Genomic DNA, 14,802 nt, shown 5'->3' on the forward strand with positions numbered 1-14,802 from the left:
CTTCCCATAAACGCTTTCACTCTTCTCTTTGCGTCTGGAAGCACCGCGAAAGCTATAGTTATCGCCAGCACGGAGTGGCCCTGTGTGATTTGCTTGTCGCAGCAGATGCGGAATTCCCTTCTGCTTGTTTTACCTGGCTTTCTTTTTAAAGTGGCTATCGAATGCCTTTATTGCGGCAACTGAAGAAAACCCGGCCAATAGCCACTACGCCACTGCAGTGACGTAATTCCAGCGGTCGAAGAACGCCATGAATGGAAAAAAGAGAAAAATATTTCGAGCAAGTTTCTAAGTTATCTGGTGGCCCAGAACAGAAATTATTGAATGAGCTCCTTTGCGACACCTAATCTAAGTGCTCGATGTGTTAGTTGACTACGTCCTGCAAGCATTTACATTTAGAAAAAAAGTTGACACAGAAAAGTGTTCCAGGGTCCCTATATATATACTACTTATGGTAGTGATGGTGATATGGGAGTGACAGTTTTATTTGTAACTATACATTCAAATACAGATGAACTTCTATCAACGCTGTTTTTAACTACTACTGTTCTTATAACTTTAGCAAGATGCTCCGAGAAGCTACAGGCGAAGCAGTCCTTGTTAAATTACAGTCTGCATGTCAATGCAAGCAAAATTGCCGCAGACAGATCTTAGGCGTCCATACCATGCAACGTGTTACACTTTCCACCCGCCTTTGATATGGTACCTAATAGAAACCAAAATACCACGGCTTTCTTTTTCTCAATAGATTTGCGGTAACACTGTAAGTCGTCTTTACAACAAAACCTCATGGAGTGGTAGAGGTTAGGGGGGGAGGCGTGTTACGGATAAATAAAGAGACAAACTACATGAAATCCAAAGCTCACAGGCGGAACTTCAAGCTTAATACGGATAGAATAAATGGTCATCGCATAATATTGTTACGGGACTAAGGTGGACAATGCCTGACAGCTCCTTGAACTAACGACGATGACGACGACGACGACGAAGTGCCTCGCGCGAACCTTGCGCGAGCTCTGTCATGGCCGCACTGTACATAATGTGAATAGATCGCTTCACTCCATCGCATCGTTCGTCTCATCTGTGTCCTGCCGCCACGTAACATTTTGGTGGAGTGTGCGGTGTCATCCCCATCCTGGCCTCCACATCGCATCGTCTAGGCCCGGACGGAATCGTCGAGGAAACGTCGGCCGTGTCGGGCAGCCCCAGCCCACTGCGACGAGCATTCGACCACGTCCCCCGCCCCGTGACCCCAGCCCGTGACCAGCCGATGAAGACGAGCCGCTACATGCCGAGACCAAAAGAACAGAAGCCGCGTCCCCAGCCCTCTCGTCCGACGTGGTTCGAGTTCCTCCGACGGTCCGCTTCTGTCTTCAAGACATCGCTTTTGCGGGGCCAGGCATCATTACGTGCATCATCGTCATCGGTGGCGGCAGGCACATCTTCACTGTACCTTGCCATCGCATCGCTCATCCTCATCGCAATCCTCGCGTTGCCTCGGCCACGACCGGGTCGGTCGTCCTCGAACCGGGGGGTGATGTTACGGGACTAAGGTGGACAATGCCTGACAGCTCCTTGAACTAACGACGATGACGACGACGACGACGAAGTGCCTCGCGCGAACCTTGCGCGAGCTCTGTCATGGCCGCACTGTACATAATGTGAATAGATCGCTTCACTCCATCGCATCGTTCGTCTCATCTGTGTCCTGCCGCCACGTAACAATATACACAAAATGTGACCGATCTGTAACTTGAGTTTCTAAACTATGTAATATAGTTGAAAGCAGCATAGAGTGGGTATTATACCCCTGCCAGACGTATAAGAAAAATGACATTAAGTCCTTAATGCCCTAAGTACGCCTAAGCCATTAATTCGCTGTTACACGCAAAAATCAAATGCCAGTCCATCTAATGTAATTTTTGGTTTAAGTAATTCCGCACAACTCATTTGCCTTCACAAACGCCTTAAATCTGCCTACTCTCGAAAGCGATTAGCACTAAATGACACCAATGAAACTCTCAGCACCGGAGGGTTGACGCGGAAACGTAGTTGAACTTCGAAATAAGGCGCTTTTTTGCACTGTTGGTGGCAAAGTTCTGAAGAAGACGATGTTAACTAAAACAGCGGTAAAAGGCAAATAATTGTGTTATTCTTCGTTTCTAATTTTTTGCATTTGGCCGCCGGCGGCAGACGACGGTAGCTGCTGAAGCCACTTTTAGAAACAGTTCGCATCATTTTTTAGAAAACACTATTGCTCATAACGTTTTCTTTCACTCAAACACGTATGCCCTTGTAAGACGTTGCTCTCTACGTTAATAACTTTTAAAATATCAGTGAATTTATTTTTTGGTTATTATTCTCATCATGCCAAACGTACATTTAATGACTTGGCGTTTTTGCGTGTTGTACGGCCTGCCCAATTAATGTCATGCGGTATCTTAAGGCCCTAAACACATAATGTCCTTTTTTGTGTACATGTGGCGCGGGTATTAGTTCAACGAAGCCAAGGAAGTCTAACCCACCTCACACCCGAAAAACTTCATTGGTTTTATTTCTAGCCCCTTCAGACAATAGGCACGCCCAAATGACGCCAGAGACCCCAAGTAGTTCCTGCGTCGGCTTTGTGCCATTGCGGCAGTCTCTAAAAAGAGCAACGCCAGCCAGATAACGGGAGTGAGGTCAGTGCGGCTGCACCTTTCGCACATCTCGGAGTGCCATTGTCAGGAAAGCATTGCTTCCAAGAAAAAAATGCTTACATCGTGTTAAGCAATAGCGAACTAGCTCACTCCTCTGATTGCGGCATCAGTGGTTTTTTCATCTAGGAAAGTGCAAAGCTGAAGCAACTGGCTCGGGACCAGATATCAATATAAAAGCAGCATAAATCTCCTATTCACAAATAAAAAAAAAGTCAGTTAAGACGCCCTCTCATTTGTCTTCAACAGCAGGAGGATGATTATTATGATGATGATCATAACTTGAATTCCAATGGCAGATCCGGAGCGGCAATCGGGCTCTGCCGCCGAGCAGTTCGTTCCGTCGAAGAGCAGGCGCTGCAAAACTGCCCTTGGAACCCACCAACTCCAGCCGGAGCAAATAGCCAAGCGTGATGGGTACAGGAATTTACCGGCAGCATTTACGTCGGGCCCTTCCAAAAGCGTCTGTTTTCCTGCAAGCGTTTCTGGTTTTCCGGTCTCAGCCAAAGTCCCTTCATTGGCAAAAACTCATGAAGGGACTTTAGCCTCGACAGCGGCCAACGTTCCCCGTGACGAAAGCTTCGTCAGTCATCTAGAGGAAGGCGAAAAAGATCGACACGCTGAAGACCCGTTTATACGCAGTCCATCCAGTCGTTGTTCGACTGGTATCCTCCCCACTTCTCCCGAGTTTCACTGGTTTGAGGGGCGCTTACTTTGGTAAAGTAGCAAGCATGAACGGGACGCGGCGTACAGCAGTATTTTCCGCTTAATTGTGTGCGTGGCCGATGCGCAATTTTGGCGGAGCGGGTGCCATGGTGGTTCAAAGGGGGAGTACAGCGGAAGCAGACGGCGACCGCGTCACAAAATGGAGGGAGAGAGAGAGAGAGATAGAGAGAGAGAGAGGGGGGAAAGAGAGGGAGAGAGGGAGAGGGAGAGAGAGAAAAGCTTTTAATAAATATATGCACAGGGGCCTGTGTTGTCTCACAATCCATGCCTCAGGGGAAGTCGTAAAGCCGCTGTCTGATGCACCCCGCCAGTTCTCTTTGTTTATGGATTGTGCTTGTTGCCGTCAGTCCTGCGTGTGTTTGTAGTGTTGTGTATGGTCGTGCACTTCCAGAGGATGCGGTCATGGTCTAGTGTGACGTTACATGTCGCGTAGTCTTCTAGCTGGAGTATACAAGGTGTCTGTTTGAGCTTGTCTTATAAAGAAAACTTGGTGTCTTGTGATCGTGTCAGAGGGCTGCGGCATTTGCCTCATTCCCGTGGAGTAGTCCTTCAATATAGGTCCTGTAGGGACTGTGAGTGTTTGGTTTCGTTTTAGGTTGGCAGGAACCCGGGCTGCAGCTTCTCGGGCTAGCTGATTAGCTTTTTCTTAACCTGGCTGCCCAGGTATCCAGTACACTGTTCCAGCCTACTTGATGCTGTTGTTAATTGCCTTTGCTAGATGGCCCCACACGAGTGTCGGCCTACGTCGCCAATATAGAGGAAGCCAGATTTCTTGCTCCACGGAGCGACCTTGGCTGCGACGGCGCTCTCGATCTGCCAGACGAACAGAATTCGATTGCTCTAGATCTGCCATTAGAATGTGTCTGCTACTGAAGGAGCAAAAACGTTGCTCTGGAAGTGCTCCGGATCTTCCATTGGGATTCAACAATAATGATAAATTGTCTAATGGGGCACAGGTGTTGTGCAATTTTAGTGTAGGGAAAATTAAGGAAACAATGGCAAAGTTATGTGGAGTATGACGCCCCCTCGAAATCCGTGTGTTTTGAATTTGTGTAAATCCTTTTCTTTGACTTTTTATTTTTCGTGTTTTTTTACTTAATTTTTTATTATGATTGCTGCTTGCGTTGTGTTTTTCGCTCCCTACCCCCTCCTGAAAAAAAAAGTCCTGTGCATGCCACTAGCTGGGGATACCCGATAGCGCAGCCCGGGCGCTGTAGAATGGGCAGATTCATAATAAAAGTTTTCAAAAGTTTACTGAAGCGCGAGGAATTGTCTACCAACGCTTAACACCCCCCTCCCCCCACCAGGTCTCTTCACGGTGGTGTTCTGTTTCTTCGTAAATTGTGGTAGCTACGCCAATTATGCATTTTTGTGCAGGTACAAAGCGGTGCGCTGTTGTGGCTTTTTATCGTCTTACTCACGCTTAGTTTTTTCGAAGCCTTTTAAGTTTTCTCTTTGATTTGTAATGGCGGTGTGCCAGACAGACAGTTTAATTTCGTTAATTCGGGTGTGTTTATTTCAGACTTGTTTTTAATTTTATGCGCCAAATTATGTCTGTTCATGCACTTTTATAGCAAATAAAAGGCCAACTACGCATTTTTAGCAGATACAGTGTTACACGAGGAGTGCTTTTGGGTACTCCTCAAAGAATCGTCACGCATTAAAAATGCTCTGCGAAAGAAACACCACAGGATTTCTCACGCAAGGGGTGTTTCCTTTAACAAGCCATCATGCAGCGCACCGTAGAAGCCATTTCACCATGGCACGAGGTATCTAGCGCGAGGAAATACACCGATTACACTAAAATAAGCGAGCATGTGTGTGATTCCTGCACGGGTAGCGATGCCTTTAGGGTGTGTCATTGTTTAACTAAGCGTGACACCATAAGAAATTTGTGAGAGAAGTTCTGTGGTAATACTCGCCCAATCTTTACTCTTACGGCGAAGTTTCCGCGAGAACATTCTCAGAGTGCTCAACCCGACATTTTTAGCAAGAACGGAGGCGGGGCGCGCAAAAAGCGGAGAATATGTAACGCCGATTCGCGGAATGCACACCGACAGTGAGGAAATCACGGCTCAGGGTAGGGAAACAAAATGGGAGGAGAACTGATAAGAACTGTCGACGCATGCAGATAAGGCTTATCACGAACCCCTGACCCATATTGGCCATCTGGCAGGAGCATATGGCTCAAGGGATATCCCAGCAGTCGCATTCTAAGAGCGGGAAAATGAGGATCTGCGTAGGATTCCTCGCAGGAGTTCTGCTGATCTCAGGTACTGTAGCCGATGGAGATGTGGGCGTCCCTGAAGAGGCTGTGAGCCAAGGCGGTGAGTTGGGATGGGAAGGAATGTTATAAGTGCTCACGATTTTTGAAGTTCCCGCCTTAATGTTTCGTAACTTCACACGAGGCAATTTGCAAGCGCAGACGCCCTAATCAGAACGGTGCTTTAAACCAAAACAAAATTCTGACACCAAAAATTCCAGTTTAACGTGTGTAAATTACAGTGCTGGGCTTATTTTAAAGCAAGGCTTTCTAGCTCTACCAGCCAATGGCGTTTTCGTGGTGTGAGGGATAACAAACTCCCAAGGCGGCGGAGGCGGCGGCTGGGGGAGGGAGAGAGGTGGAGGATTTCTTCCACGGAGCACACTGTAGATGGTGCGGCGAATTTACCCAGCGTTCCCCGCGCATGATCGCGGGGTGGTGGCGGCGGCGGCGGTGGTACGGCTTCGTCTTCTGCTTTATTGACGGTTGTTTGGGCCTGTTTTGGCGCAGCTTCGCGTTCATTGCGCGCTGCCTTCGCATGGCTTAACTTGTTCGACAGCCCCTCCTGGGTAACCCGGACCCGACGGAATTAAGTGGTCGTACGGCAAACATACGTTAAGGATTGGTTTGCAGGGCGCGAAAACAAAATCTGACCGCAAGAGAAACGCTAACTTTCGTGCACTGCTTGCCACGAATGGGACTCCGTTTTTTAAATTGGTGAATTTTTAAAATATCACTTCGGTTGTGTTTTAAGAGGTATTACAAAAGGCGAAAGTAGAAACTGGTCCTGATAAATAGCGATAATAAAAGTTCCCACAGCTTTCCCCGATTCTTAAACTTACTAAGCGAACCAGTTGAAATCGGTATAAATGGGAATTACTAAGCTCACATGCCGAATGGTTTCAGTGTCTGCGCTTGTGTCGCGCGGTGCTGTAGCCCCAAGCTCACACATCAGGATGGCTAGGTTCCACTGTCTCACCCTTCGAAAGACGCTCCTTTCAGCTTTCTTTCTCCCGAATCACGGCCGGGCTACAGCGGCGGCGTCCGTCACACTAGCCCGGCTGTGGCCGACGCTGCTGCTGCGTTCGGGACGCCGCCTCCTCCCCCCCTCCCCCCCCCCTCCCCTCCCCCCCCCCCCGAATTCCAGGTAACGGCTGGCCGAATCTCTGGTTTTACTCTTTGTAGAGCCACGTGTGAGAATTCAAGTGACGTCGCACGGACAATTGTTGTGGGTGTCGTTTAAGCTTTCTTTCCAACCACCTTCACATCGTAGATTGGAGCCATTTTTTGTGTCGGCCGAGTCTTATAAGTAATCTGACTACACGGTTTCTACGAAATACTGGATTTCAGTGAGTCTGTTTAAGGGCCCAGGCTAACACACATACACACACAGAAAAATAAAATGATCAGTCGCTTTGGTTTTCCTTGATGCATCTTTTATGACGAGTCATTATAATAAATATGCAAAGTTAACAATAATAAAGTTAAGATTTTTAACCTAGTCTGAAAATATAGCTGGATTGTGTAATGATGTGTCATGACGTATCGTTGCGTGATGACACTGCATGGGCACACAAAATATTCGAGTGGAATGACACCTCAAATATTGTTATCCGTTAACTTCACTGCTATCGGCACAGCGGTTGGTCATTTAGGTGCGTTGTCGTGAGCCAGCCCCAGGGGAGTTTGTTGTAGCGGACGTGAAATCAGAAACACAATTTTCAGCTGAATGTCAATATTTTTAAACAAGCACAACGTCATCCCGGAGAGCCAGTACGCCTTTCGATGAAAAAAAAATCTACGAAACACGCGCTTGTAAATGTTAAATATAAATAATAAAGAACCATCAAGAACAAAAATATACGATTGGCTTATTTCTTTATTTAAAGATTTCCATTCTATTTATCATAACGTTTTCCTAACCAAGCGACAAAACTATATAATACTGGGTATCGCAAATAGTCTTCTCCGAAAATAAAGTATGCACTGCATATTCCGTTACATCCGTTCAAGCTTAAACCAATTCTTCTGCTAGAAATATATAAAAATTACATATTAGTTTAGTGTTTAAAATAATTGGAGTTTAAGCTTCAGTGAACAATTTAGTATCTATCAGTAGGTATTTACATTTATGTTGGCGTTAGATTGCTGAGGCATGGCTTGCGGCTCAGATCGCGCTGGAATTTGAATAATTTGAACAGTGATAATTTGGCTGTGACGATTTCACTGCTTCGATAATTTGGTTGTGACACCTTCGATGCTTTAAAACCAAATTGCGAATGCTAACGTGGTGCCTTTTAAACTTTTTTAAATCACGAAACATTCTTCACACCTCACATTTATGCAAACCGCCTGACGAACTGGCAGCTAAGTCGCATTGTTTTGCTTCAGAACTCGAGAGAGCTTTGCTCAAAACTTATAACCATCGCGGTGCTTTCGTCTGTTTTTTAGTTCGACTTCTGGTCTGCAATTGTAAGCCTAACTAGTACTTAGAGAAAACTAAACAAAATAGGAGGTCCCTTTTTAATAAATTGGTCCTTGAGGAAGCTTCGCAACTTCACACCATAAAGAACTCTTAGTTCTGCAATTCCCCCGCCCAGAAAATTACTTCGATAAACTAATCTGCTTTTTCTCTTTCTAATGTAGACCTTCCGACAATACGCAGTCTGTTTCCTGAAATTGTGTAAAAATGCGTCATTCACAGCTCATTTGGGCGCATTTCATGATAAGATGCACTAAGCAGTTGTTTTCTAGACTTAAATCATAACCAAGCTCCCGCCTTGTTTCAGAAGTAACGGATAACCTATTGCAATTCAACCAAATTGTTCTAAAGATGATGCTGTGTAACCTTACGGGGCCCTCGGCTGGACGCAAGCGCCGATCGTACTGGGCGAAAGCCGAAGCACGTTCGATCTTGCTTGTGCAGACAGCTCCACGGCAAGTCCTTGAACAACAGTGTTTGAAATGTAGTGGAGTTACCGCGTAAAAGATGAGACAATTTCTTTTTTTCCCCATCATTCCGATGTCTAAATTCACTTTATTGTGTTCCCTTGACCATCCCCATCTGCGTTGGCATGATTTCCTTCGCTCGTTGCGTAAACTAAAGCAATGACGCATACAGCTAAAGTCACTGTGTGAGTCAGACTCTAAGGCTAAGTCGTTTGGCTGCCGACCAAAGACACCGGTTTATGTTGGTAACGGCGGCTGTTTTTCTCATTAAAAGGCAAAAAAGAAAGCTCCCATGAATGGAGATTCTGGCGCTCGTTCAGGAAAACAATATAATCTAAATTAATCGTTTTTATTACGCTACGCACGTCTCGTAGCTTCAGTTGCTCGTAAAAAGATCTTGATGTATAAGAACCACGAAATTGAGTGTGAATTGCCAATTTTTAGTGCCCGATACGTTCGCCATCTATTCCAATCCGTGCAACACAGGAGCCGCAAGGTTTACTTATGGCAAATACCATCTACAATTTGCACGTCCACGGCGCTGCCGTTCTGGGCCACTGCCCGTTGAAGTTCCAGCCGACACAAGAAAGCCACAGCTCCGCTGTGTCAGGATATTTCGCACTGGATGTAACTGGGTTAAATATTTTTATCGTCTTTGGGATCGTCTGCCGTCTGCTGTTCCAGATATCCAGCTTTCAGAAATAGTACTCGCGACTTCTTATTTCAGGCTTGTTCTCGTTTTACTGTTATTGAGCACGCCTTTGTCTGCGTTTGGGATGTTTCCTAATAAGACCTTTTAATGCAGTAGCAAAGGAAGCCGGTTCATATTCAGTGAACGATCTCATAAATTCACGTCAGAAGAACTGGGAACCACACTCACAGTAATAAAAGAAATACAAGAACAAGCCAACGAACCTGAACAAAACCTCGTGAGCCGGTTTTTTGCAAGCTGATTTGCAAAGCAGAGGGCAGAAAATAGACGGAGTTGAAGAAAATACAACGTTTATTGGTATTTGTAACAATGAACAGAGAGAATCTTATATTGTAAATCGTATGAGCTTGTATTTACTATTTGTTATCACCCTGAGCTAGCGACGTTTTCTGATCTGCCCCGGGAATGGCATGGGGGATGGCGCGTTTTGTTTCACACACCGCGTGTCGCGCCGCGTTCTAGGTTAATTTAAAATGATCCGAAAAGAAGAAGAGAAATACGAAGGGCGCGGATGTGCCTTCGCGCCGTTCCTGCGAAAACCCTGATTTTCTCGGGGTTACCTCATCCCATTTGCCAAAACGCCCCTTGGGGTTTCTTTCTGACGTACGTGGGCCCTTCAATTCGGAGAATTCCGTGGATCGCAGTAACTTCGTCACGACGAACCCAGCCTCCTCGGCAGCGACCGCTGCCGCTGCTGACATGGCTTCTCATGATCTCAACCCCTACTCAGCGCTGGAGATGGATGTGGGCAATCCAACAGAAGACATCGACAATATAACTGGTGAGACAAATACAAAGTTCATAACACCTATGCCAAAAAGGCCAAGCGGCAAGCCTCCCGTTCTAACACTCCATCCGACGCCTCTATGCCTGCTGGATCAGCCGCATCATCAACCGCCGCTTCCACGAGCTCCTCTCAGCTCACTACTGGCCACCAACACAAGGACGTAGAAGCCCCTACAACCAGCAAGGCTAACCACAAGACTTCAAGCATGCCAATTCAGCGAACCCGATTGCCCATCACCGTCATTTTCCGCCCCAAGGAGCCAGTCAACCTAAAAAAATAGGCCTCATTCATGCGCACCGAGCTATTGAGCGCCATGGCAAGACGTTTCCCATAAACTATGCCTTTCAGGTGCGCCTTTTGGAATGCTCAAACCTACTACTCGCTGTAGACTTGGAGTCACCTCTGCTTGCTACTCATCTACTCAGTCTCACGCAACTGGAGGTGCAAGGAAACGTCCTTCCAGTCACCGGGTACGAACCCCTTCCCACCGGGCATAACAGATGCGTAATACACGGAATACAGGACATTCCGCTAATGATCTCAAGCAACACCTGCGCTGCTCGGCCGCAGAAATCATCACTGCTCGTCCGCTAGGCAAGACAAACTCAGCACTTGTCACATTCAATGCCCCATCACTCCCGCGCATTGTTCGTCTCTTCAGCGTCGTTACAAGAGTCTTCCCCTACAAGCCACGCACTCTTGTATGTGACACCTGTCACCAGATGGGTCATAAAAAAAGACATTTGCCCAAACCATACAGCGCCCAAATGTTCCACGTGTGGTCTGGCCGCAGTAGAAAACCACCAGTGTGCGACTACACCATCCTGCACCAACTGCAAAGGTGCGCATCGCGCTACTGATCCGACATGCCCGGCTCGTAAACAAGCCCAGGATGCAAAATGTAAACGGCTCAAGCACCATGCGCAAATTAGACATAAAATGCCTCAATGCCCAAACTTTAGCTTGGTTCCGTCGTTTTCAAGGAATGAATTTCCACCATTGCCGTGTCAACAGGCATCGCCATCAACCGGCTCTCATGTTCCATCTATAAGAGACCAAGTCAAGAACAGCCAGCCAGCTCCAGCCGCCCAGCCGATTCTTTCCCACTTCGAAAGCCTGAAGCAGGAAATTTTTGCCTCGTTGCAAACGTCACTTGTCCGCCATCAAAGAACAGGTCATCTCCATTATGCAGTAAGAAATAACGAACCAGATCCAGCACCATGTCATGCAAGCGATGCAACAAAACGTGATCCCACAGCTCCAACAATACATCTCAGCCGAGGTTCACCGGGCTGTTTCTGACGTCACAACCTCCCTGCCCAACATCATCGGTAGCACTCTTCAGTGTCAACTGCAAGTTCAACCAGCTGCCGAACTATCATGAATGACTACTAGCTGCACCTTCAGAATTCAACGTGGATTCTCCAATGGAACTGTCGAAGATTGCATCCAAGGAAGGCAGAACTTTGCCTACATCTGCAAAGAACTCACCCTATAGCGTTACTTCTCCAAGAAACCAATGACTCTAGCACCACTTTACCCGGTTACATTGGCTACCACCAACTTTCCATCAAAGACAGACGCATGGGTTGGCCTTCGACTCCAGGTAAAGCTGCAATATACGTCGACAAGTACATTCCCCACACACAGTTAGACCCTACCAAATACTGCACCACATTGCAGGAAGTCATTGCAGTTTGCTGCACATTCCGTCAGCGTACATACATCATTGTTTCGGCCTATTTTCGCCCGGGACGCCTACCTACTTTGCGCTATGACTTCAGTTGGATCTCTCATTTGCGTAACCTGTTCCCATCTGATTTTTTCATAATTGGAGGAGATTTGAATGCACATCATCAAGATTGGGGTTATCCAAGCACCAGCCATCAGGGCCATCAATTACTATCTAGCATGACATCGGCTAAGTTAGTCCTGTTTAACGATGTAGACATGCCAAATAGATTAGCTCAATCCAATCGTCAAAACAACACTACACCAGACTCAACATGGGGTAGTCACAAACTTAAGCATACCTGGAGTGCACTACCTGATACTATGGGCAGCGACCATCTCCCTATAGCTGTTACCCTGCATTCTAAAAGCAACATTCTATACAGATATGTACAACACATCAATCGAGACTGGTACCGCTGCGCCCCCATGAACACCAATTTAGAACCATCGAGCCTAAGTCTAATTATGGAGGCTATTCGCCACGCCAGAAAATAATCCGTTACCAGGACGCGTGTCCATCTAAAAAAATGCAGACCCTGATCGGCATCTACTTGAGCTCTGTAATTCCTGTCTTCTTTTACTAAAGCGTATACAGAGAGAAGGCATCACACCACGCCTTAGGCGGAAACTCAACCTCGCAACTAAAAGGGCTACATCTTACGCTAAGGACTTCTACACTAAGCAATGGAGAGACCTCTGCGACTCTTTAAGTGGGTCTCTTCATCTTTCGCGAATCTGGACAATCCTTAATTCAATGTTCGGTAAGACCAAAAGCAGCATGACTGCCGAAAGTGTTGCATTACATTTGAATATGACACCTCACGAACTGGGTATAAAGGCAGGAGACAGTTTCTTTCCTCAACCATCCATGCCCCAGATCCTTCCATTTACGCGCCTATCCTCCCCCATCCACCTCCTATGGACATGGACTCACCTTTCACGTTAGGGGAATTAGAGCTTGCTTTGCACGCCACCAAGTCGAATGGAGACCCGGGAAAGGACGTGATTACACATTCTGATTTCAAAAACCTTTTTGAGAATGCCAAAACAGCTTTATTAAATAAGAGGAAATAAACAATATTTGGGAACGCGGCACACTACCTCCAGATTGGAAAAATTCTGTTGTTATCCCCATCCCTAAACCAGGCAATCCACCTACCTTCCTAACCAGTTTACACCCAATATCACTTACCTCCACTATCTGTAAATTAAGGGAACGGATGCTCTTATATGGGTTACAACATTATATAGAAAGAAACGACGTGCTACACCCTTTTCAAATTGGCTTCAGACCGCATGCCAGTGCCCAGGATGCTGTACTGCTCCTTCACGAGCACATTCTTCTCCCTACTAGTACAGTGCAAACAAGAATAGTAGTAGGCATTGACATCAAAAGGGCGTTTGACACTGTCACGCATGAATCAGTAATTGAAAGCGCTGAACATTTCGGAATCACAGGCCGAGCTTTGAATTTCATTACGTCTTTTTATTCAATCGTACTTATGAAATTGCAATAGGAGACATAACTTCGCCCCCTCGACCTAATCGGATTGGTGTGCCGCAAGATGCTGTCTTGTCTCCTACTCTTTTTAATTTGGCAATGGCACGCCTGCCCACATATCTCACCAGTGTACCTATGTGCACTTCACAATCTACGCAGACGATATAACATTGTGGTCAAACGAAGGCTCAGTAGGGGAACAAGATTATATGCTTCAGCAAGGTATTGACGCTGTTACAAATTTCCTTCACGATGTTGGTATGCAGGCCTCACCTGAAAAATCGGAGTACGTCATGGTACTTAATGGGCCCAACTTCAGGACGCAACCAAATCCCGAGCTGTTCTCATTGAAGCTAAATAATCAGCCTATTCCTTGCAAATCATCTAGTAGGGCACTGGGCTTACACATTGATCAAGACACCCAGGCTACCACATGGGTCACTAACATAATTCAAATAATTAAACAGATTCTCCGCATTATAAAGCGCTTCACGGCCCACCAGTCTGGCCGTAAAGAACCTGACCTTAGACACCTCACTCACACCCTCCTCATTTCACGAGTCATGTGTGCCTATCCTTACCTCAATATTACTAAAAAGCAACAACCAACCCTTGAAATACTTAATAGGGAAAGTCTACGACTCATTACCGGCCTACCCACTTACGCTAGAATCCATGACTTTGCGACTGCAGTAACATGCCTACATACGCCGACAGGGCATACACGCTCCGTAACTCGCATGTACAACGACTGTCCACCTCACGGTACGGCCGACATATCCTTGAAGCCATTGGCCACAATACCTCGCAGCTGCCAGACATAGCCAACACATCAGAACCATGGGCCGCCCTATCATTACCGGATCCTAAACCCGATGCCCAACCACAAAACAGGGGGAAATCTGCAAAACAACACCAAAAACGGTCTTGCCACCCTAATACACTCAGCATCTACACTGACGCATCTAAAACAGAATCCAGCACAACTTCGGCATGTCATACACCGGCATTTAACTTCAATAGCGTTCATTCCTTGCCACCAGATACCACCATTAAAGGGGAAGAACTAGAAAGTATCATCCTCTCACTTCGTCGCATTGTTCATAACATATCATCTTTTTCCATGTACAAACTCATACACATTCAAATAGATTGTCGGGAAGCTTTCCTGGAATGTCGCCATCAACTATCATACAGCCTACCAGTTAAGAAGATCCAAGAACTCAAGAGCATCCTTCATCAACAGAACATCGACGTCACCATCACGTGGGTGCCCGGCCATGTCTGAATCCCTGGAAATGAGGCGGCTCATTTGGCGGCACGTGCATCGTTCACAAACGACCCCAAGCCAGCTTGACGCCTTCGGACTGCGATTATGACCCTGACGAGCACCGGACCGCCATCAAACAACAACGGAAAGGCTTTCTCGCCTCCCTG

At 46.6% G+C, this 14,802-nt stretch overlaps 1 protein-coding gene across 3 annotated transcripts in view; it reads left to right on the top strand.

The window, feature by feature from the left end:
* Positions 1 to 5,614: 5,614 nt before the first annotated feature.
* Positions 5,615 to 14,802, top strand: part of LOC144178985 (glycoprotein antigen BM86-like) — a 62,334-nt gene continuing 53,146 nt past the window's right edge. For all 3 annotated transcript variants that reach the window (XM_077707135.1, XM_077707136.1, XM_077707138.1), the window contains exon 1: positions 5,615 to 5,746. In XM_077707135.1, the coding sequence (XP_077563261.1) occupies positions 5,647 to 5,746 (100 nt within the window). In that variant the 5' untranslated portion in view covers positions 5,615 to 5,646. The remainder of the gene's footprint in view (positions 5,747 to 14,802) is intronic.

Source organism: Haemaphysalis longicornis, unplaced genomic scaffold (assembly GCF_048455015.1).
Source record: "Haemaphysalis longicornis isolate Haplotype H1 unplaced genomic scaffold, Haemaphysalis longicornis Haplotype H1 scaffold_4, whole genome shotgun sequence".
NCBI lineage: Eukaryota > Metazoa > Arthropoda > Arachnida > Ixodida > Ixodidae > Haemaphysalis > Haemaphysalis longicornis.